The sequence below is a fragment of the Silurus meridionalis genome, chromosome 15, assembly GCF_014805685.1.
Source record: "Silurus meridionalis isolate SWU-2019-XX chromosome 15, ASM1480568v1, whole genome shotgun sequence".
In the NCBI taxonomy this organism is placed as follows: Eukaryota; Metazoa; Chordata; class Actinopteri; order Siluriformes; family Siluridae; genus Silurus; species Silurus meridionalis.
The window spans coordinates 14482457-14508599 of NC_060898.1; the positions used below are offsets into that span (position 1 = coordinate 14482457).

Here is a 26143-nt window from a genome sequence, read left to right on the forward strand (position 1 = left end):
GTCATTTATGAAAATGCAAAATGAAGACAATAGTAGTTATCAGAATTTATATCAATATACAGCATAATGTTTACACATTTTTTCCCCCTTAATTTTCTCCCATTTTGGTTGCTTGCCAAATCCGACACTTCAGCTTTAACTAGCAAACCTGGGGGCTGAAGGCTTCTACAGACTTCCTCTGAGACACATGAAGTCAGCCACAGCATTGTTCCAAACTCCTGCTCATGCTACTTCACAAGGCCACTAAAAACTCCATGCAAAGTACAAACAGCCTCCATCTGCATGCATGAGCTCACAGACACCTACGATTGATTTATTTTGGTCTGATTGACAAGAAGAGAGGAATACCATTTCCCTCATTCAAACAGCATAGTTTTGAGTCTCCTGGTTATAGATGACTTCATTTTTTGGCTGTTACATGTTGGTAAAATGAAGGTCCCCAGATTATGTCAACTTGATCAGTGGTTATGATCTATTAAGAGAACTAAATGAGTTTAAACATGAACATAGCTATTGCAAAGTTTGGCATGTAAAAAGGGAACAGCATTGATTGTGTGTAGCTTAGGATAGCATCATTAACCTGCTAGCTCATTTGAATGGATAAACCCTGACTTCCATTTGGACATCAACACCAATCAGGGCCAGGGCTCGATGTACGCTTATGCTGACTAACTGTCATTCTATGAAGGCTTTAATCACAAAGTGTAGATTATGTACCAAAAAGCCAAGCTGATGACTTTTGTATTCTGTGTGAACATAAAAACCAAGCAAGAAACGTGACAGTTTTTTTTAATTATAATCTTTGATAATGTCAGAAGGAAGCTTTCCTTGGGCTGTGTTCTGTTCTGAATCCTGGCCCCTTTAAAAAGGTCAAGCCAACCTGGAGCATAGCTGAGCTGACGTTTTGGAGAAGGTGGCTGGTGAGAGTGTTGTTAAGGTGATTGCTGCTTTGATTGCTACAAGCAGCCAGCATGTCCCCTTTAGCACTTTCTTTCCCTCGAACTCCATCCCTGTCTGGGGATCGGGCTCACCTTAGTGATTTCAGCATATGTCCCCCACCCAGCAGATAAAAGAAGATAGAAGACATCTTTGAAAAACTATAACGGGACAGAGGCAGACAGGGAATTGCATGGATGTGGCCACGAATGGCTGTGTATCTAAACTCAGAATGGTCAATATAAAGAAACATCTCCACTGTACCATAATCAATCTTACAGATGGATCTTCGAGCTGGATTTTCTGGTTATTGTGATGTCCTTTGCGTAATAGTTTTAATGCCTTTTTGAAATAAGCAAATGAAAGCACTAGGAAATTTAATAGAGAAAAGGTGCATGGTGGATGGTGTGGGCAAGACACTAATTCTTTTTGTAATTGTTTTCTGTTGGGTAATGGTATAAAGGCTCAGGAATGACAAGCAGAGTAAAGAGAAACAATTCAGCATCACAGGAAAGCATGTCGACTGTGGAAATCGGGTGAAATTAAATGACAGCAGCGTGAAAAGGCGGCTAGAGAGCTGCAGCACTCTCACACTCCACCAGAGTGGATAAGAACCTCTAATGTGACAGTTCTGTCCTAGTTGAGCAGCATGAGAATGTCTATGGTTGGTTGTGCTGGCGGAAAATGTCCATGCAGGTGTCTCAAACACTGCCTGCCTCAACCCCCACCCCTCCCATCTAGATGTAAGCTCTGCAGTTATTAAGATACCTGTCATGTCACATGCATTATCAGTGAGCCTGTATTTAAAGCACAATAAGATGTGAATAATAATCTACAATTATCCTCAGATGCACGTGAGCGGCAATCAGTGTCGTTCGGAGAATTATCAAGACGGCTAGACAAAAGACACTTCAGCTGGTTTTATATTCAGTGTAAGTATAATTGTGACAGAGACTGTCAAGCGTAGCAGGGAGCGCCGAGGTACCCAGTGTTCGTCTGTATATTCTTGATGAAATGGAGAAAAGAACAAGGCATTGTTTGGTTTGTAGTTTTCTGAGACATGGGGTCGTCTTTTGTCAGAGTTTGGCAGGAGGAACGAAAGAAACATCAAAGTTAGGATTCCTGCTATCAGCATAGATATTGTTTGATGCAAGCTGTAGCGCAGTGAAACCCTTATTTATTTTGGCTGTTTATTTACAAGCAGTTAAAGACGTTCTTTTTTAGTCCATATAACAAGATGGCATTTGTTTTTTAGGGAAAAAAAAGACTGATTTCCCAAGGCATTAATACAAACCTAAGTCTGTGGTTTTGTAGTTTGGTCTAGGGAGAACAAGCACTGCTTTGATATTCAAAGGCATAATTCACAGAAGGGTGATGATGAGATGTGATGATGAAATTCACACACTTGTTCATGTAAGTTACCCATCGGGGTAAATGACTCTCAGGAGCACTTATGAATATTTGAAGAGTCTGTGAATGAATTCTAAAAGCAAACGTTACACTAATCTACTTTGTTTGTAAATGCTATAGAGTGCCAACATGAAGCCATGTTTTCCCTCGAGGGCTGTTGTTTAATTAAACTTTTAGGTACCTAACTTTCTCTTTGTTTCTTTGTTGTTTTCTTTTCCAGTCTGCTCGCAGTACTCGAGGGGCGTTTTTGCCATTTTCGGCTTGTACGACAAACGCTCCGTACACACGCTGACGTCCTTCTGTGGTGCGCTGCACATCTCCCTCATTACGCCCAGTTTCCCCATCGAGGGCGAGAGTCAGTTTGTGCTGCAGTTGAGGCCGTCTATACGAGGAGCTCTGCTCAGTATACTCGACCACTACGATTGGAATCGATTCGTCTTCCTATATGACACAGATCGGGGTGAGAATTAAATGCACTTACACACACACACACACACACACACACACACACACACACACACACACACACACACACACATGTTGCAAGGGTAAGGTGATATGCCAGATCACTAGTAGTGTAGTAACATTTAGTAATGTAGTATAAACAGTATAAGCAGTGTAAGCATACATGAGAAAAAGCTGAATAAAAGTAATACTATTTAATCGGGTAGTGTTCAGTAGTGGCATTCTGAAGTGATGGACTCCCCCTGTGAAGTGATTGTTTTCACTCCTCCTAGTGTTTTCCTAAGAGCAATTGCTGCTGTGGTTTTGTTTCTTCCGGAACACATGCCAGAATCTGAGCTCCCAGACCCTAACGACCACTTCCGCAGCGAAGAATCAGAGCCTTGTCTTCCCCCCTACCCTCCCTCATCTTTTCTCTTTCCTCTCCATCAGTGTCTTTTCTTCTCTCTTCCTCTTCCCCTCAGTGTGCTAGACTGCTACACTGGCAGGAGTCCCGGAGGAGAACTGTGGCTTCTGCACTGACACATTTCTAAAAGTGCACTCTCTTCCTGCGAGAGCCTGGCAGATGAGCTACTGATACATCTGACTTTATCCTCATCTGTCTTCATTGAATTGTGTGTTTTGAGCGGCTTTCATTGAAGAAACAACTCAGTAACCCACAGGATCGAATCCAGGAAAATAGGGGGACAGCTTCATGTAACATGAAGTGCTTACTAGTGCAAGTGACAGATTTTTCTTCACATAAGAAATAAAACATTTCACGGTGGGATAATAATCAGTGAGAGGGTTTGGTGATACCATCAGCTTCCATACTAAGTTACCACCTTAGTAGAAATAATGAATTATTTTCCAGTAACAGCACATCATGAACTATTATATTCCACTTATACATCAACTGTTTACTAATTAATCAACCTTTAAAAACAATTAAAGCATTTGCATCATGTATTCTATCCACTTTTCTTCACGTCTAATGGTGTAAGAAACAAGTTATCTCCTGTGATCACCTTTTATCAAAGTCTCAGTTATGACCTATGAGGAACCAGACTTAAACCAGTCTAGTGACTTAGATTGGGCATGACGTGCCCTAAAGTACACCGTTCTCTGCTGGGGGCTCAGCTTCAAAATATTGCCCGTCTTGGATGTGTCGTTGACTTGCCAGTTTAGGGCAGGGCAAGTCCAGAGCTTTGGTGCATCCACATTTAGCAACGGTTCATTTTTGGCCAGATTGTTTTATCAGGGGTGAGACTGGGAGGAGGATCCAAATGCAGGGTGCAACAGGGGTAAGGTAAAAACTGAAAGAAACAGGCAGAGGAAATAACACATTTAAAAGCAGCTCCAAAACTGTAGAGCAAAACAGAGAACAAAAAAAACAGTCCTAAAGCCGAGAGCCAGACTCTGTCTTAATGCAGATAAACCAAAAACAGAGATCAAAAACAGTCCAAATACTGGCAAACATCGCAATTCAGAACGGAGGTGGAGTCAGAATGTGAAATGCGACCAGTCACATGCAATGTTATAAGAAACAAGTTATTTTGTCTGATCACTGTTTATCAATAGGATCCACCTACAGGGAATAGATTATCTTAGTGGATTTTTGCATAGTAAAATGAAGCTATTGTCATAACAGTTATATAAATAATTTTGCAGGTAATGCACATTCTATTATATAGTAAGATTAACTGATAATACATTAACTATAAGAACTTTGTAATTCATGTTAGAAGGATGCTTAAATAATCATATAGATTTAGACTGGTTTCCTTGTAGAGCAAGTTGTGTGTGTTTGAAAGTAATTGTTTCATTATAGCACCCAGCAATACATTATCATGCATCAACACATTACCACCTTATTAACTAAATGATCTATTGATTGATTATATTTGAAAGTTAATAAAGATCAGTTATTTTGGGGGTTTTCACTAATACCATCACTGTTCAATTGAAAAATGGCAAGCAACCTAATGAAACATGTGTATTGGGATTAGAGGATACACAGTATATGTTGGGGTAGGATTGAATTATTTGACATGCTTTAATATCAAATGTGTGTGTGTATATATATATATATATATATATATATATATATATATATATATATATATATAGCTGCAATAAAAAAGACAGATAAAGAAAAACCTCAAATGGTTGCTGTGTCTTGCTGGACTTCACACACACACACAAACACAGCCGCAGGCTACAGATTTATCAGATATTAATCAGTGGCAATGTTCTGTGTTGGTTATTTGAAGTAAAGGCTGTGGCTGTAAATTAAAAGTGAAGGCATTTTATAAAACTATCCGGTGCAGCTGTGCTGGACTTCTGCTAGTGTAATGATGTATCAGATATCAGAGAGGCCTGACAAGTAACTATTGCTGGTCCTCAATAGGAAACCGAACGTCCATACGGGATATAAAACCAATATAAACCTGGGCAAGCAGCTTATTTACTTTATTAATACATACAAAAAGCAACTCAGCAGCTCAAGACTACAAGAAACCCCTGAGATAAAAACTACTTAATACTTCTATCATTATCATTAAATATAATTACAGGAAGGTTGTACTTTGAGTATTATTACAAATCACTTCTTGTACTCTTGCTTAATTACATGTTAATTAAAAAAAACATTCAAACATTTTACATAAAATTTTTTTTTGCCCATATGCCAATCTGTTTATTTTAATTATTAAACATTTTTTTATTGATACCACAAAACTAAAATATTTCTATATAAGTGTCATTTACTCTTTATATGTGATCTCAAGAGTGGTTGTATTCTTTCCAATTACATTGCCAGCATCTATGGCCTAGCATTTATGATTTGTAACCCCTTGCTGCAGCTAATGGGAGACACCTGAATTTTTAGCTACAGCAGCATTCAGACCAAGCATCAATAGAATTCACCTCATAGAAAAGCAAGTTCACTGGTGTTCAAAGGACATGAAAAAAAAATGTTTTTATGCTTTACATTAACTTTATCTAGGTGAACTTTGACCTTTGCACTTACAATCCCTGGACTTGTGAGTCAATAGAAACCAAGTTAGCAAAACTTATATTAAAAAAACTAAATGTATGTAGCAGAACTTTTACCTCAATATTCGGGATAATTTTTTGTGTATATGTTTAGATATCAGTAGACAGCTTATTCATCGAGGACCAGTGTTATACAGCTGCTATATTGATTTATATCACTCTGAACAGAATGATTTATGATTCCTTTCAACAACAACAACAATAAAACCATGTACAAAGGCAATTGGAAGGCACCCTATCATTCCGCTTGTTGGTTAAGAAACTATTTTTGATTGCCAGTGCTGGCTCCAGTGCCTCACCATGTGGAAATGTAGACTATGGATGGTAGAACATGCTAACAGTAGGCTAGCAATCAAAACTGATATTATTCACAAATGGTGAACTGCAGACTTGCCAGATTAGGCATAGGTTAATCCATTAATTATCGCAGCAAACGGGAGGTGATGCCAGTTTCTGATTGCGACCATAAGGGTCCATTTTACATGGACATCTGCTAATCCTGGAGTCAAGTGGCCCTAGGAGGCTGCTGGTGTCTCTGTCCAGCAGCTACATTAACATATCTAACGCACAGCGATGTGGCAGGCTGAAATTAAATCTCTACTCATCAGTGCTTTCAGAATCTCAACAACCTTTCAAAGCTGTGAGAACATGCAGCACTGTGCCTGCTAGTGACTTAATGAACCCGATATCACAGTTTTGTATGTTATTTCAGGAGCACCAGACAGCCAGGCAAGCACTGATCTGTTTTCTGGAGGGGAGAAGAAGCTGCTGTGAAAGAGAATGTTCACACTACTATTTTGATCTCACATGCTAAGAGGCTGTTTTGATGACTCACACCATAAAATAGCCATAAAATGTCAGATGTGTGATTTGGCAACCTGAGAACATGCCTAGTATTTGCAGCAGGCATTATTGGGTCTTGTTAAATCGGAAAATTTGAAAATAAGCTTAACATAACTAGCATAAAACACCCGTTTTAATGGGGTTCTATGTATAGGCTATTTTTTTTAAGTGAGTGGATATTTTAAGCTGTACAGCCTAAAATATGCTTGTGGATCTGGCTATTAATGTTATGTACACAATAAAAAAAAATACTTGAGTTGCCTCAAAAATTACTTGTTGACTCAAGAATCATGCTAGTTTAGCAAGCACACTATCTTTCCAATAAAGACAATGCATTCACAAACTAACAGAAGTTATTTGTATATGTTTCAGAGCAACAAAATATATTTTTTCACAAATAAAATATTTTCACAGCACTTAGGTTTGGCGAAGCGTTTGATCTTGAATATTATGACTTTTGAGCTGCTAAGACCACTATAAAAATATTGAAATTAGAATAAAGAAAACTTGCTCTTATTTATGATGACAGCCTCATTTTCTCTTTTTCAGGATACTCTATACTGCAGGCCATCATGGAGAAAGCAGGTCAGAATGGCTGGCAGGTCAGTGCAATCTGTGTGGAGAACTTCAATGACGCAAACTACCGGCAGCTGCTGGAGGACCTGGACCGCAGGCAGGAGAAAACATTTGTCATAGACCTTGATCCAGAGCGACTCACCAACATGCTGGAGCAGGTACACCTTAGCACAAGAAGCAAACGAAACATACAAGACCATTTTTACTGGAAATCACTATGAACTATTACGGAAGAATATTTAATATATAACTATTAGGAAGAATATTTACAGCTGTCACGTTTTGACAATCTTGTGTCCACTAGAGCTTCAGATTTCTGGTCTTGGCTGACAGAAGTTACCCTAACACAACATGGCAGACGGTTACCATTGTAGTGCCAGTGCAGTCGATCGCTGTAGTGTCATGTTTCACACCATTTTGTCTAAACCGTATAGACTGTTGTCATGAAATTCCCAGGACAACCGAGTATTTCTGAAAACCTCATACATACCAGTTTGCTACCAACAACCACAACTAAATTCACAGATTTTTTTCTTCATTCTGCTGTTTCTCGAATATTTTTTACATTGTTCTCTTGATTAGACATGTGCACGAATGAGCAGGTATTCATGATTTAGTATAAGTGAGTGTATATTATATATACACATATACAAAATGGTCCAAGAAAAGTGGATGCTACTATAAAAGCATTGGAGCATCCACTTTTCTTGGACCATTTTAGACCAGCTTTTAGAGAGTGACTATGGGGATCTGTTCATTCAGTCACCAAAGCATTATTGAGGTCAGGAACTGATGTTGGGGAGGATGTCTTGGTTTCCTATCAGCATGTATGTGAATGGCCTGTTCAGTGTTAAGTACTGCGATTTTAGAAACTTTCTTCTCACTCGTGGTGTTTCCTATATCTGTTAGATACAAAAAGCACAATCAAGGGCGGGACTATATTCAAGCCATTCATTATTTGCATACCATTCTTTCCTGAATTTTCTACCATCCGATGCTGGAAATGAAATTACTGGTTAAAATGGCCTGATTTCAATAAAAGGTTTTTTTGGTCTGTGCACCGGATCTTGTTTAGAATGCACGCTGGCTTGGCTAACCACTCGGAAATCAGTGGGGTTGACAGTGGCTCACAGCAGGATTTCTCCTCTTCTGAACGAGTGATACTTGACTTCTCAATTACCTGTCCTCCATCAGCAAGATCTGCAAGATCTGTTTATATATATATATATATATATATATATATATATATATATATATATATATATATATATACATATACATACACATATATGTATTATATATAAACAGATCTTGCTGATACATATACGTATACATATATAAATATATACACGTGGAATCTTACGAAAGTGAGAACACCTCTCACATTTCAACAACCATTTTAGTCTTCTCTAGGGTCAATACTATAGAAATGGAACTTTGATATCTTTTAGAGTATTCAATGTGCAGTTTGTATAACAGTACAGATTTTCTGTCCTCTGAAAATATTACTACATACAGCTATTACTGCAAAATAGCTGGCAACAAACATGAGTACACCCTAAATGATAACAGTTGTACGTTGTGTAACCATGCAAAGTCACATGTCCTATTCATCATGTTTTTGTTTCATCATGTTTTGTTTTTGTAGAGCAGTTCAAATGCGGTGCTTTGAGTACAATTCTCTCATACTGACCACTGGATGTTCAAAATAGGACCATGGCAAAGAACTCTCTGAGGACTTGAGAATTAGAATTGCTGCTCTCCACAAAAATAGCCTAGGCTTTTATCTGAGTTATAGTACAGTGGCCAGGTTCATACAGAGTTTTTTCCAAGGCAGGTTTCACTCGGAACAGGCCTCGCAAGGGTCAAAGAAGTGCAGTCCTGGTGCAGAAACTTGCTTCAAAAAACAGAGGCATGAGTGCTGCAGCATTACTTAAGAGTTTGCTAAAGCGTAAGGTCCCCTTGTCAGTGCTCAGACCAAAAGCCGCACACTGCAACAAGTCGCTTTGCATGGCCATTATCCCAGAAGGAAGCCTCTTCTGAATCTGGCTCACAAGAAAGCAGTTTGCTGAAGACAACCTGTCCAAGAGCATGAATTACTGGAACCAATGCCTGTGGTCTGATGAGACAAAAATAACTTGTGTGGCTCAGATGGTGTCCAGCATGTGTGGCGATGCCTTGGTGAGGAGTACGAAGAAAATTGTGTCTTGCCTACAATCAAGCATGATCCCAGCAACAACCTGTGCAGCTCTGGTGAATTCCATGTTCAGGAGGATTAATGCAATGCTACATAACAATGGTGCTCACATTGGTCACAATGGTTATTTACACAAGCATCCAAACCTCAGAGGACCTCGAAATCTTTGTAGTGTAGAATTTTCACAATTATTCAATGCTTATAGAGTGTATATCTTTTTGGGTTCCTTCGTAGCCGCTTCTATACATGGGCATGCAAAAAGAATAAAGAAACAAAGACATAAATTCATGTTCAGAAGATGAATGAAAGAAAACTAGGGAAATAAAACCCTTTTTTTTCCACCACAGTGTTTCACAGTGATCAGCACTGGATTAAAGAGGTAGTTTGTCATTTTTAGAGCCTGTTCCCTACATAATTTGCTATTGCAATTAAATACCCACCTGACACCACTAATCTATTTTAACTATGTACAGATCATTGTTAATATTAAGCCTGAAACAAGTACTTAGCAAGATCTAATGGATATTTTGTATGATAATTATAGGTCTATAAATACGGTTCAAGATTATGGACCAAACAATATACATATCCACTTTCTGAAATGGAAAATGCCACTGTATTCATTTAAGTTAATTTGAATTGAAAACATTTTCGACCTGCCAGCCAGTGCCGAACATCTGGAAATAAGATCAACACAAACTTGGTGGTTTAGAATGAAGAGCTGATTAGCATATTACATGCATATTTGTAATCTGCAAGCATTTAGCTACAAATTAGCTACAAATGCATGTGAGCATAAACAGCCAACTGTGTCTGTAGTTTAAAATAGAGTTTGAACTCAACATTGTAAACAATTTAAACCTGTTTACAATGATTTAGTGTGCCACTAAGTGTGAGTGTTTTCTATATGCTATGACAGTTTTTCTCATGATTGCCTTTCAAAATAATTTCCCTTGCTGTCACACGACTTTGAGATATGAGAAGCAGTATTTACTTAATATCTCTGCACTGACAGAACATTATAAGCCGAGGCAGTCTCTATTATTACTGTTAATTAAAAACAGCAGAAGTCTGATTTCCCCCTCGGCTGGCAGTGCAGGCGTTTCATTCAGGTGTCGGGTGAACGCTGATGGCTGTGTGTTATGTTCGCAGATTGTGAGCGTCGGCAAGCACGTCAAAGGATACCATTACATCATGGCAAATTTGGTGAGTGTCCCCTGTTTTTTTTTTACTTTTCTTCTTCCTCTTTTTTTGCTTCTTTCATAGTTTCTCAACTCATGTCCTTCTACTTTTCCTTCTCTCCTCTCCTCTGTGGTTTTCTTATTTTTTTTTTTCCCCTTTTCACAAAGTTAAGTCTAATTCATATTCTGGGCTGCAGTGACAGTGACAAAACAGAACAGGCTTGGGATTGGCTCACGAGGGCAAGCAGGGGGACGAGTATTTACTGAGTCAGTCTTATCACAGGCCAGCTTGAATATTTCTTTTCCTCTCCCTTTTGTCCACTGCAACAGGGTTTTAAAGACATCAATCTGGAGCGTTTCATGCATGGCGGGGCAAACGTGACAGGCTTTCAGCTGGTGGACTTCAGCAATCCCATGGTGATTAAGCTCCTGCAGCGCTGGAACAAGCTAGACCAGAGAGAGTACCCTGGCTCTGATGTCCCTCCCAAGGTAAAATCACTCAACCATTATTTAAATGCATCAGTTCCTGCTAGAATATATTCCAACCAGAATGTAGATGTCTCAGTTTGAAGCCTTAATTTAATTGGTGGTCTATACTGCAATAAAACAACAAACCTTCAAATGTTCTTTGAGCAATGCAGCCACTGAAAAATTTAAAAATACTAATAAAACTATTTGTTATAGGTTTTCTCTTCACATACCGGTTTCCATAGCAACAAGCAGCATGTTTTAAATTTTGGTTTTGCCATTTTTTAACTTACTGTGCCCACCTGTGTCTTGTTTCTTAAATCGAAAGTGTTTTTGGCTTTTAATCTCAGTTCCTGGTTATCATTTCTGATTACGGATTATGGCCAGAACAAATATATAAAGCACTTTATTTGTTAACATCTGATATTATAATGTTTAGCCAAATTACCTGAATGTGGAACTGAAAACAGAAACGAATTCCTCCTTAAATTTAAACAGCACCAAACTAATAATAGCAAACTAAGCAGAATACTTAGTTTGCTGTTGTTCTGTACACGTCATCACCCAAAGCCCCATAGGCAATGTATTATTCTATATATTATAGACCTGCTGTATATGCAATGATTAATCTTCTTTCAGCATCAGCAGTTTCCCATTAGCCATCCTGTGTGTAACATTGCCAGAGATGCTCAAAGCCACTGCTGCATTTCAGTCCTTTTTCTTTCACCGTGATTGCACATGCCCACGGGAGCTAAAGAGGATGACGGTCTGTAGAGAATGTCATGGGATTGACGTTCCGTAGGAAATCCTTTTGCCGTGGCCTTGAGGGATGCTGCATTAGGACGGCTTTTCTTAAGCGCACACCGCTGGCGAACGCTGGGACTTTTGTCCTCGAGAGGTTATAGGCTTTAATGGCTCGCAGAGGGACACTTGGCCAGCAGTGTTTTTGTGTGTGTGTGTGTGTGTGTGTGTGTGTGTGTGTGTGTGCGTGTGCGTTTGACCACATATTGACTTAGAAATCGGTGATTCATACACATTGTAACTGACTGCAGGTTGAACAGCATGGATCTGGCATAGTCTCCACTCTCTGTGTGTTTATTCACAGCCGTGTTATTTGCATAGCTGAAGCCACACTCAATGCTCGCCTAGCACTTAATTGAAGCTCTTTTGGTGCCATGACTATTCTCGGAGTCCCCAAAGCCTGCGCTATCCTCTTCATCATCTGAATCCTCAGCAGCTGTAGCCGGCTCAGTCCTCTTGTTTAAGGGCTTAGATGAATTTGCGCCCTGCTCTGAACTGCAGAGGTCCATGAAACGAAGGCATTACTGCAGGATGAATGGAGTTGAACGCGTTCTCTTTAACCCCCCACCCTGGTGCTAACGGCAGGCTGCTTCTCTCCTCAACATCACTCCAAAGCCTCTCTAATGAATCTGAGGGAATGATGCAACATCCGCCTCCTAGCCTGGAGGACATAATGAACTTTGATAATTAATACATGACTGCAGCTCTGTGCTAGACTCCTGCTTTTCTTCATCCCTACCTTCTTCCTCTTTCTTTTTCACGTGCTCTTCTTTTTGTCTCCCTCATTTCCTCTGAAAATCTGATGCTCCTTGCCTTGAGGTCTCTCCAAGGGTTTAGCAGGGGGTTTTTGTGTGTAAAAGAAAAAAAATCATGCCAGCAATCCTTCACCTCTTACACCTTTTTTTCCCAAAGCTTTGAACTGCCTTCAAACAGATAAAAGTGTCTGAAGCATGGAAAAGGAGGTGCAGAAAGAAAAGGCGGAAATGTTACTCACTCGAGAAGAGCGGATTAAAATTGAGATTAGTAGCTGGTTCCAAGGAGCTGACGCGTGGACCAGACACGTACACTGAAAGCAAATATGTTCACCAAAATGCCCCATTGGTTTTATTTTCGGTAGGGAATTTTAATAATACACTGATAACATAATTTTTAGCGGTATACAAAAGCCCAGCCTTAGCTCTTAGCTTCCACCAATTAACATTTAAGGGGGGGTTTACAGTTCTCCCACATTGGTGTTAATATTTTCTTCTTATTACAACAGTTGCTCAGCTCGCCATATTGCATGATTAAAAGAAACCCCAGTATCACCAACCTTCCAATGGTGTAACCCTGAGTAAGGAACTTAACTCTTTACTACTCAGTTGTATAAAAGAGATAGTTGTAAGTGTCTATATAAGAGCATCTGCCAGAGAGTGTAAATGTAAATACCTGCTGATTCTAGTCATATTTTGGTAACAGAGTAAAATCGTTAGCTATCTATTATAGAGATTAGAGATGCACATAACAAATATCAATTTGACTGGACTAATCATTTCTAAGAAGCTGGTATTTTAACTTAATTCTTCAGAAACAGCCTTAACTCCATTCCAACTTGTGCACACATGCTTGAACACACTTTTAAATAGCTTCCAAACTACCGTAATTTCCGGACTATAAAGCGCACTCATATATAAGCCGCACCCACTGAATTTGACAGTGTTTTTAACGAAACACAGTGTCTGTTACACGGTGTAACAGGTGAAATATGTTGTGGCTCCTTTAAGAGCAGAGCAGTATTTTGGGAATAGCCTGCCGCCGCATTTTTCCGCTATTACTGCATGTGTGCAAGACCAAGGAATATGTTCTTATTATTTTCTGATGCTCATTTCTAAGTTTCTTTGACTAACCCGTAACGCTGTTGCCAAGAAAAATAAAAAAGCACGAGTTTTGGAAACCTGTCTGTGCTTATATGAGTTCTGTTGCAACTGGAGTTAGTGAGCTCTCCCTTCACCCAGACTCAACGCATTACAACGGCTTGTATCTAAACAGTAGTTTACCAAGAAAGTCATTGTTTACTGTCTTCCTCCTTCCTTTCACAACTATTTCTCTCTGGAGTTTATCTTTTGGCATCGTGGTGCTTTTAAAAAAAACTTTTTTTCTCCCGATGCCATGCAGCTCAGAACACAGGTGAGGTGCGTTTTTTTTCGTTTCCGTTCGGAAATGTAATTGGTCTAATGTTATGTCGCTCAGTTTTTTGGCTTGAAGTTTGTGAAACCGGGAAAAACCTAGGAAAAATCCATAAATTAGTTGCTTCGTTGTTTATGCCGCAGGGTATATGGCGTAAAAAAATAATAATAAATACGTTAAATGTGCAAAAAACCCACAAGTGATGCCTAGCAGAATGTCATTTTCCATACATTTTCTTTACGTTTCTTTTTCAAGATTATCATTTAGTGTCATTACCTTTTTTTTTTCATTGTCCATTTATTTATCTTTAGTACCTCGTTTATCCTGGTCAGGGTCACACTAGATTCTGAGGAACCCCAGGAACACTGGATGTAAGATACTATACTGGATAGAATGAAGGCACTATGCTCTCACATATCCACACATTCATTTATGCCTATGTGCAACTACTTTTCTTGCTGGCGACTAAACATTTCAGTTGCAGTAAGGTTCCGAATTGGTCTTTAAAGTGGCATTTAAAGGGCTTAAGCATGTTTAACTTGCAGACAGGCTGTAATAAAACACACATTTCTTTTAAACTCCACTTGTAAGACTGATAGGTTCATTTGTATGCTTTAAAGTAAAATCCATGCCCTACAGACTACGGCTAGGAGAGCCTAGCTAAAGGACTGGCACCTTATGCTGTTTTCTTGTTGCTTTCTGATGTGTAAGAAAGAGATCAAAAGAAAAACATGGCGATATTGCCATATCACATCTCACGCAAACATATTTTTTTTTATTTGATAACATCGCTTCCCAAGCCCCTTTGCCTAGGAACTAAACTCATTATAGTAATTTACTGTAACATGCAAAAAAAAGTTGTATGTAGCTTTTTGTGCTGCAAAAGCCTGACGTTATTTTAGTAACGAAGCTGTTCTTTATCTACACCAGCAAATACAGTGAATTGTCCTGCTCAGTACTTTGTATTTTTAAGCATTTATAGCAAACCAAATTTAATTCATTTGTCTCCTTATGTAAAAGATGTGTTGCTGTAACTCAGCACTGGCAAAGCTTTTGTTAGTTCAATAGCTTTATATGAAGTACAGTCTGTCTGATCACTGTTGCTGCAAGTTTCCCTTTATTAGCCAGGGGATTTTCTGTGGAGTAGCACATCTACTATAAAACGCTCAAATAATGAAGGAACATTTGTGCAACAATGATATCATACTGTATTCTGTACAATGTGGCTTTATATGTCACTGGTTTGTTTTAATTGTGCAGCATAAGACATATTTGTGCATAACAGGAACTGGACCAATGTTACAGTTATCATTAGCTATGATTAAATCAATCCTTTTTTTTTATTTATTATTTATTTATTGTTTTATGTTTCTATGTATTTTGTCACTTTAACATCATTTTTGGCAAACCATTCTGGTTTTAATTACATAGTATAGCTGTTATTGGGGACATCAGCTGAACTATCTATCTTCCTGCTAGCTAGCATAACAAAGCTAGCTAGCTAGCTAGTGATATATTTCAAAGCTACTTAAATTATGTTAGGTAAACATGAATATTGTGTAATAAGAGCAGAACATAAAACATTTATAAAGATTGTAGTAATGTTAACAGAAGTAAGCAAGTTTAATTTTCAAATCCACCCTTACAAATCATTGCAGGGCAAAAATATCATGCCCTATACACTCCAATAACGTATTGTGTTGATATCGGTTAATCGATGCACGTTGTTTTTTTTTTTGTATCTCTTGCGAAATGACACAATCACAGAATGAAGCCCAGAAGTGGATGTGGTACGCATTTGAACGAGGGCTATACAGGATGCTTGGTATTTAGGTGACCTTTACCTGACCTTCTCTCTATGCAGTACACCTCCGCTCTGACATACGACGGAGTGATGGTGATGGCAGAGGCCTTCAGGAATCTGCGCAGGCAGAAAGTGGACATCTCGCGCAGGGGCAACGCCGGAGACTGCCTAGCAAACCCGGCAGCTCCTTGGAACCAAGGCATCGACATGGAGCGCACGCTAAAACAGGTATTCAGAGCCAGAAAGTGGACAACAGAAGATTACCAAGCTTTTGCAGGGCCAGTCTGGTAAAATACACTTCTTTTATTCATCTTACATGACTGTATATATTAGAAGCCTGCGTTAGTCATGAAAAGGTACCCCTAGATTATGATGCAACAAAAAATCCAAGTCTGCGAATAATCACATAATAACATGTAATTAATGAGATAACTCCTTTATTAAACACATTTTGGAACAAGATGGCAAAAATATTAAGCAACTTTTAGAAAACAATACAAATTCTTTTAATAATTTAGAGAGAACATAATGTATTTTAGTATGATTTTTAGGCCCTTACAAGACCACAACTATTGCACCTTGATTACAAGTCTCTGGTATTAAACTAAAGCATTGTGTCTTCTAAAAGTTTTTTCTTCAGATTTTGATAGTGATGGTCAAGGGATCTGTCCGAAGATGTTACAGGAATCTTTCAAGGGTGTTTGTTTAGTTGATTTAAGACTTGTTCCAAGTGGAGGCCATGGCATATGATTTCCATCAATGCCATCCTCATTAAACTATTCAGTGAACACCTGTGGATGGATGGGGATGGACGAAACCACAATTATCAAGGATAGAAATATCTTGTCACATGATTAAAGATGATAAGTCTGATGACCATTGTATTGATTTGCACTGAGACTTCCTGAAAACTTGCTGTAAGCAGAGTATGTCAGCTTAAATCCCCCCCAAATACAAACACACATTAGGGGTGTATGTACACTGGGAAATTTGGTGTATATATTCATATATATTACTGTACATTTATATAATTTCCCTTTTGGACATTTTTTAAGCCCTAGAAATGCTGTATATAAGAAAAAAAAAAAACAACAGACACCTTACCCTGACTGTAAAGGGGAAAATAGGAGGTGATGAGTAAAGTGAAGTTGTGGTTGTAGATAAAGAGTTGAGGTGAGAGTGATAGTGAGAGTGTAATGTGAAGTGTTAAGCTTGGAGAGGAGAATAATTGAAGAGCAAGCAGAAGCAGCAGTAATGGGAATGTGAGAGGCAGCAGCTGGATAAGCAGTAATTACATTGTTTATCGCCGCAATCCAGGTCCGGCTCCAAGGATTAACAGGAAATGTCCAATTTGACCACTATGGGCGCCGCGTCAACTACACTATGGACGTGTTCGAGTTGAAAAGCAACGGTCCCAGAAGAGTAAGATCTACAGCATGCCTCTGTGCCATCTGTATCTTCACAGTTTTCCATTTGTCTGTTTTTAATGTCAAATTTTCACAGATACAGAAAGATTTATTTTGCTCTTAAGCACATTTGAGAAAATTACGCTATACGATAGAAAATGCATATATACAGCTGGTGTGTCTGCAATTTGTCTTTGATTGTAAAAATGTGTTGTCATGATTTGTCTCCTTTTATATCTACTTACATCTGTTCAGTCTTGTTCACGTTCTTTTCTCTATCTTTAATTTGCCTTGTCTTGTTTGATGCAGTTGTTTTAGCACAAACATTATAATCCATTCGTTTTTACGCTGACTGTCCCCTTTGTATATCTTCGGCTCAAGGTTTCACAGCATACTTGAAGATATGGATCTCTTTACACAGCAAAGCATTTTATAGTCACATTAGCATTTAAGTGACTCATTAAAATGCTTTAAATAATGTAACATATAATTTATATCAATGAAATTCGTAACATTGTAGTTGAAATGGTGTGTGCTGCCCTTAATAAATCTGTCTTTGTGAAAAGCCCAGGCTGTAGAAGAAACATTTTTAATCATTTGTAATCGCCTCAAGGATTACAAATTTGCAGCTACAGTCTGCCATTATCATATTATTCATTTGGGGGACATTTCGGTCGAGTTAAGACATTTCAAATCTCTAAAGCTGAATTGTTATGTGGTTTCAAAGCACCCGTTAGTAGGTACTGTTTCTGTCATCTTGAACATCATTCCAATTTAATCCACATTTGCTTTGACATCAGCTGTACCCCATTCCATGTGTTCTCATCACCTCCTCATATAATTCAGCATGATCCTCAACCTAATCCTGTGAGCTCCATCTTTATTACCACCCCATTCCTATATACCCCAACACTACCCCTGACATAAACCTCATTCCCATATACCCCATTCCCATATACCCCAACACAACAACACCCTAATCCTATATAACTCAACACTATCCCCACCTCATTCCCAAATACCTTAATAATATCACCACATTATTTCCAAATACCCCAACACTATCATCACTTCATTTCCATATAGATCTCAACACATCACTACTCGATTTCCATGTACACATTACTACTGAATTCCCATTTACCCCAACATTTCCCTATCCCATTCCCATACACTACAATAATGTCCTCACCCTATTCCCATGTTTCACAATACTACCGCCCATTCCCAATTACACCAACACTATCCTTACCCTATTCTCATATATCTTTACTTTATTTCCACCTCAGTCAAATGTGCCACATCTTCATCCCACCCTATTCCCTGTTAGAGGTGAATCCAAACTAAAATGATCCCACCCTCATCACAGATCTGGGTTATTAGTTATTATTAGTTATGTTATTAGATGTTATTAGTAAATGGACTCCTTTATTTTAACAGACTGAACATTCGTTAATGTCGGCCTCAATAGTTTTAATCTGTATCCATTTATAATTCCATTTATTTAAAAGAAAAATCTAATTCCAATTGATTCACAATACTAATTAAGCTGTCAGACTATTGGAAACAGATTTTTTTTAGGTTATTACTAAATGGTTACATTCTGATGCACAGTTTATCACAACTTCTGCCTGTTGGAATACCATAAAGCTTCTCCTCATGCCGATAGACCATGACCAATGGAAATATTTTTTAATCTTGCCCAGCAGATAACCGCGGAGCACTGCGGTATTCCAGCAATCCACATTTCCATGCAGCTCTTTAGTAGGTGCTATAAAGCTTTCTGTCACGCACCTGTTCTATGTCCTGTGGAGGCTCAGTGTTTGCACCATGTTTTATGGTGTGTGGTGGCTCCTGGCTGCACCGTGCCTGGGGAAGAGTGATGGAGAGTGATAGAAGGAGGCAGGGCCAGGAGGGGGAGAGGGCATTGAGAGCATTTTAGGAGCATCAATCAGCTAGCTGAGAGGATGCTGCAGGCTCTTTTCACTCCTCTGGCTCCTGTATGGACATGGGAGGCACAGCGCTTAAGCCTGCTCCCTCCCCCGTTCATCCATCATCACCCGGCATGAAATAACACAAGGCGACATCGTTTTCAAGTTCACCCAGACCAGCCCCCTCTGTAGCGTCCTTTGGAGTGGAATCGCGCTTAGCACGCTTCAGTGTAATAACACATCCACCCAGAGCAGCTGTGTTCAGGGTCATGATGTTCAGTAACTTACAAGAACAAACACATGCACAAATTATACACACATGCACAAATAAGGTGCAACGGTAGAATTTTGGTCACTTAAAGTTTCTAGTTGATTCATTAATTATCATTTTAATATTCAGTTAATTATCACTTAAGATGATTTCTGACAAAGGAAGAATAGTTTCAGGATTATACTCTAGTCCATATCCATCCAACAACCATTTTGAAGGTCATGCAAGACAACCAGAAAGCAAAAGATGATAAATGAATGATGATACACAAAGTTAAATAAAGTCCAATCATATTGTAGTTGATTATATAGTATACTATTATAGATATTTTTATTATACTTTTTTATAGAAACAACCTATTTGCCAAAATCCAAGGAGATCAACATCTCTGAACAGAAATCTCAAAAGGACTGTAATACTCACATTAGGTAAACACACTAAAACACAGATGTCCCTTTTGATCTCATATGTGTCCCATCCTCAGATTGGCTACTGGAATGACGCGGATAAGCTGGTCCTGATCCAGGACCAAGCCTTGCTTCCGAATGAAACATCCGGAATGGAGAACAGAACTGTGATTGTGACAACTATTATGGTGAGTACTGTAACTATTCTCTAATATTCCTAGACAAATTATATTCGCATACAGGAACATTTGTCCGTCTACAAAAAGATATTTGTCTTTCATCTAAATGCTTCCACTTGAAAAGGTGTCCTGTTTGTGTGAACATGGAAGTTCAAAGGTCGCTGCCTCTTGCATTTACATGCACATGCATTTTGATTGATAGTGTGTGCCAAATTAGCAATACTGTGTATCTGTGTGAGTGACCTGTCAGTCATATCACCGTCATGAGAGATTATTCAGCCATCTTAATCCAGTCCTAGTGTGCCTTGATCTGGCATCTTTTTTAGTCCATACGTTTGCTGAATAACATTTTTCCAGCAGTGCAGGAATGTGTGTATCATCTGTCACGTGTCAGAAGGTGTCATGGCTGCCCTACATGGTGCCCAAGATGTGCTGTTTTGGTTTGTTCTGTCGCTATTATGTTTTTCTTGTTTGTTTTGTTGTTTGATTTTTTTGTATTGTTCATTTCATGGGGATTACACAGAAAGTCCTGCATGAAGTGGATCTCTTTCCACACAAAAATGTTGTGGCACTGCATTTCGCTTTTACTTCGTATTTGTTGTGCATAGTGCTAATGTATAGTGTGTGTGCACACACTAGGCGAATTAGTCACGTTATTTAACCTAAAAGGTTTGGATGTTGATACAGCAAGGAATGGGAGAGTCACACCTGAAGCACATGCTCCTCTTTTCAGCCCGTGTTGAAGAATCCTTATTTAAGAAACTGAGCAGAAAGAAGAAGAAAGGGACACTGGTGAGCCGAAAACCGAGCCCCCTCCCTGTAGACAGACACAGACAGAACTGAAGAGAAAAAAAAAAGCAATATTGCTGAGCAGTGGACAGGCGCTTCCCCAGCCGAAATGAGCTGCACGATGAAAAACCGAGCCATGGACAAACACAGGCAAAGACAAAGCCCAGCGCTCATTAAGCAACCGAACGATGGATGGACCCTACAAGAACAGTAATGATCCATGCATTTGGAAACGGTGCGTGGGATGAATCGGCAGGAGTGTTCATTTAGGGGTAAACAAATAGGTTCAATGTGGATGTATTGTAAATGTACACAGCATGCATGTTGTGAGCCTTTGGCTGCTCAATGAAACACTGAATACTTATTGTTATTCATTCAGATACATTCGTTAGAAGTTTTTTTTTCCATTACACTCAGTAGAAGTTTCCAGTATTAGGAATTCACTTAATCCTTTTTTTCTGATTGGTTTTTGCTTCATTTTTCTCTGAATGGTTAGTCAAAATAATATTTATTCTAGTATTAGTAGATCATCTTTTGTATCAGACATTTGCATATGAGTCTAATGTTTTGCACATAAATAATGTATGCATAAAGTAAGGGACTTTACACATCTTTGTATTAGCTTTTTAATATTCCAATTACATTGTATTTACTAAATACTAAATGGAAGCTAGTACTTTAAGGCATTAATTAATACATCCCATTTTGGATAAGCAATTTTGTTCAATACATCAGCATGGATCATCCTTTTATCTAAGGGAATTTAGTGGTGTCTGACATATGCACTATTATCCATGAGTCCTCTAATGTGGCCAACAAGTAATGAGTATTTAAAGCTTTATTTATAACATTTCGCTGTATTAACTGACTGTTATATAAAGGCTAATAATTTAAGGTTTTTAACTTACATAACTGATTTTTTTTCAATGGAATACTTGCCAAAATAGCTCAGATCATCTCCCTTGTTGCTGGAGTGAGACCCCCTAGGTCTTGTGTATTTTTAATGATCAGTATCAATGAAGATTTACCAGACCAACAATTTCATTCTACATTGAAGTGCAGAGTTATATTCTTAATGTATAGAAGTACTTAGTGACTTTCCCTGCAATTTTACGAAATTGTTTCTTTAAAACCGTTTGCATAAGCAAATACATTTGGAGCAAGTTTTTTTGCAGAACCATTGCTCTAAGGTAAGCTCTTGCTTAAGTTTTTTCTGCTATTTTTTGCTGGGTTGTAATTTTGCATGGCTGACTATTCTGCAGTAAAACATGTCTTGCCATTGCTGATAGTCTGCACTAGTGGCACTATGCATCGCTGATAATAAACCGTCTACCCTTTTAATATATCTGCCCCAGTCCGCGGTTGTCCATTATTAGCCAACCTGGTCTGACTAATATGAGTATAAAAACATTGTTATGGATTCACTTTATATCCTGATTTGCTTTAACCTGGTCTCTAAATACGCATCTTCATTTTGTCCATGTTAGGCTTGATAAATTACAACAGTAACAACAAAAGGCATTCAAAAACCTTGCTGAAGCTGCACATTTCTCCTGAATGTCAAAAATTTCCAAAAGTCATCTTATGGGTACAGAGAAAAGCTGTTCAAAAAGAATGTAAAAAAGTAAAGAAAATGTAAAAAATGTGTGTAAATATGTGCTATATGCTGCTTTCTCTCAAATAAAAAAAATATATAGGAATAAGTAAATAAATAAATACACGATGTAATGAATCATCAGTGCGAATTTAATGAAGAGCTCGCTGTTTGCTGGGGGGTGCGTTCTCGATTCGCCTTGCTGGGCTTTATGCCTTTCATGGTTCTGGGCCAGCCATATGGCTTAGAAAACATCTCTGAGAAGAGAGGCAGGTTTTTCCAGAGTGTTTAGGGAAATTTTTTTTTGTCTTTTTTTTTTTTGATAAACCTTTCTTTTCTACTTGTATCAATAGTTATTGTTAATAGTAATTATTAAGACATTTATTTCTGTGTGAACAGTTTTGATTGTGTAATGTACCATATTGTAGGCTGAAAATTAGAAAAAAGTCTTGTTAGTTATGATCTAGTTTTGATAGTTTTGATCAGATTAGTTTTAAACTGTTTAAAATCGTATCTGCTTTGTAAGTCATTGTAAAACTTATGTGAGATTTATAGCTATCGACAGCTCATTGTATTATGTGCCTTGTTATAGTTCATAATGGTAATGATGCCATTGGCTCTCTGACCTTGTACATTATTTAGCCCTGATTATAACTTTCTTTATTGATAACCTCTACACATTGATTATGTTATGACCTTCATTATGTGTTGCATAAAAGATGTTTTATTATGTAATGATTTTTCATTACCTAGTGATGTCATTCTAAATGCAATATGTTCTACAGTAGTATTATATGTATCTAAAAACTGCCACAAATGTATTTTCTGTGCTGAATTTTGTTCTTGTTGTTGTTCTGACTAAACAAATTTTCTGTAGATATGTATTAAATATGTGCTCTTTTTTGCGTGCACAGTGTGTTTTCTTAACGTTGTTTGAATTAGTGATAAATGTACCAAAATCCACAAATCAGACACTTGCTTGGGTTGGCTGGAGTTCTTGACTGGTTGCCAGTTTGAACCTCTTATTTGGTTTGCTCCTTCCAGGAAGGCCCATATGTGATGCTGAAGAAAAACTGGGAGATGTACAAGGGTAATGACAGGTATGAGGGATACTGTGTGGATCTGGCGTATGAGATCGCCAACCACATTGGCATCAAATACAAGATCTCGATCGTGCCGGATGGAAAGTATGGCGCTCGGGACCCAGACACGAAGATCTGGAACGGCATGGTTGGGGAGCTGGTGTACGGGGTAAGACATGCATCTGCAAATTACTTTTTGAGTTTATAATGGAAATATCTGCCACTGGGGTATGAGGCTTAACTTCACAAATTGCAGTCAATATAATGAACTGAATAATGGAATGCTGTTGAATATTACCCAGATTGATCGCCCTTCAATATATTATTTAACATAATCACCCTTAGGACACTTTTTTGCACTGAGTTAGAAAAAAACAATTAGAATTCAAATATATTTGTTTCTAACCTAAAGGCCTAACAGCCTTTGATTCAGCTTACTGTATATCACAGTAACTTTCAAGGTTTTACAATTTGTTGTTGGTAAAAAATGACATGTCATTCTTATCCCTTTCTATAAACATTTATTGTTTTGGAAAAGCTGTCGAAAAAATGTAAGTCTTCTTGAAGACTGTAAAGACTCCTTTCATGAAGGTTAACCTCTTGTCTTTACAGAAAACCTCAACAAATCAATGAAAGATGATTTTTTCCTTGTTTAAACTTTAATCAATTTATTATTACACTTAATTGTAGTAATCTGTCATATAAAAATGTATCAAAAAACACTGCTGATTAATAATCAATAATTGTTTAGTGCTGTAATAAAAAAAGTAATTAACATATGCTTAATTACCTTTTATTGACATTTATTCCAATTTCTCATCTTTAGCTGGATATTCTTAGGAATTCTTGTAAAATCTTTAAATTACAAAAGTATTGAAATAACAAGTAAAAGATATTTTCTAAAATTTCTGACACACTAACATACTTCAATATGTAGATCAGCCCTAGTGTATGCCTAGAGGATGATGTCCCTGTATTGTATGTTTTTTTTACTAGTGTGGATTGAAAACAATTCTGCAATAAAAAACAGCTAAAGGTTACTGTGATTTTTCATGAGTGAAGGCCATAAACAAACATTGTTTTAAAAAAACTTGTTGCTAACATATGGAGGAATGTTATGTTAGATTTTCTCTTTTGTATCAGCTAGTTAAATTTCATGAGATTCATGGTGTGCTGAATGAAAGCCTTAAGGCTCTGATTGGGATCCAAGGGGAGTTCAGGAGGTTTAGGTCTATTTCCATTTGCTGCAAAAACTGCAAGCTTGTACTTTGGGGCAAAAATATTCACTGCAAGGTCAGGCAGGGTCCATGTAATTTGCTGTAAAATGCCCCAGTCTGTTGAGTAACATTCTTCTTCTAAAGAATAATATGCTTAGTTTATCTACAGAGGCTTTGGCAGAGCCATGGTGCGGATTTGAGGCAGGAAGTGTCAGCATATTTTCTTTTAAACCTTAAGTTGTGGCCAAGCTCATAGTGTTAGGGTGTCAATCCTTCCACCTCTGAAAAGCGACCTTTTGCGGACTGTGGCTGTGGTATAGCAAATCTTGACATATGGTTAATTTTTGTTAAGAATATACAACATATCCCTTCAAAGGGTTTTCATTTGGGTGTTCGGCAATAATGATAATCATTTATTTCTTCATTTCGGATTAGTTTGGAGCCGTTTTCCATGATGGTCTGCTTTGCTTTAAGACCATAGTTTCAACCATTTTACCCATCTTTTGCTTTAAACATATTTCTCTAATTTGATTGGATTATCCAGCTGGCTCAGAATTAGACCTCTCATCTTAGCATTGTAGTTTTTCCACCAATAACTTGCAAAGCCTTGTCCAATTACAGAAATTGCAAAATGATTTGAAAAAGGAAGGATTATTCTCCAACATGTACTTTATCAGACCTACGGGTTGAAACTGTTCCAGCTTCAAGGCAAATCACAGCTTTATATTAATGCACTTATTCGTTCAATATGGTATTATTTTTGTATCAGCAAACTAATACAAAGTCTTGTAATGGCAAGTGCTCACCATTACCTAAAATGAACAATAAACTAATTGAAGTGTGTTGTTTAACCATATTGGCATTGATTTGATAAACTTTCTTTAAGGATTTAACATTTTAAGATGCGAGAAGGTCTTTATGGAACACTTTACACTTTCTGGATTCTCGGATGTAAATCAAGTAAAAAAAAAAAAAACAGAACCAACTTGTTTTGTGGACAGTCCATATCAATATCAAATAACTGTTCAGAAAGATGAGTCATTCTGCAATAATTTTATTTGAATTTATTTATGTACAATATTGTAATTGTTGGTATACTACTGTCGAATATGCACAATACAAAACCCAGAGAAATATGTTTCTATAATAGCAAATTTTTAAGTATTTGATACCTTGAACCAAAAATGGTTCAGTTCTTAAGCTCTTGCTGTCTCTGGGAAATTGTAGCTTAGTGGTTAAAACTTTGTCCTCATAATGGAAAGGTTGTGAGTTTAACTCCTAGCACAACCAAGCTGCCATTCCTAGTCCCTTTAGGAAGTCCCTCAATAGCTCAATTGTACGTTGCTTTGAATAAGGGCATGTGCCAAATGTGTGTTTAATCTTTTTA

At 37.9% G+C, this 26143-nt stretch overlaps 1 protein-coding gene across 5 annotated transcripts in view; it reads left to right on the top strand.

Moving 5' to 3' along the window:
* gria4b (glutamate receptor, ionotropic, AMPA 4b) overlaps positions 1 to 26143 on the top strand; it is a 102550-nt gene that overhangs the window by 47172 nt on the left and 29235 nt on the right. For 4 of the 5 annotated variants that reach the window (XM_046867562.1, XM_046867566.1, XM_046867564.1 and 1 more), the window contains exons 3-10: positions 2567 to 2806; positions 7237 to 7421; positions 10613 to 10666; positions 10972 to 11130; positions 15941 to 16108; positions 17198 to 17302; positions 19973 to 20083; positions 23502 to 23708. In XM_046867562.1, the coding sequence (XP_046723518.1) occupies positions 2567 to 2806; positions 7237 to 7421; positions 10613 to 10666; positions 10972 to 11130; positions 15941 to 16108; positions 17198 to 17302; positions 19973 to 20083; positions 23502 to 23708 (1229 nt within the window). Of the gene's footprint in view, positions 1 to 2566; positions 2807 to 7236; positions 7422 to 10612; positions 10667 to 10971; positions 11131 to 15940; positions 16109 to 17197; positions 17303 to 19972; positions 20084 to 20807; positions 23353 to 23501; positions 23709 to 26143 lie in introns of those variants that run through there. The other variant, XM_046867567.1, reaches the window with a different exon arrangement.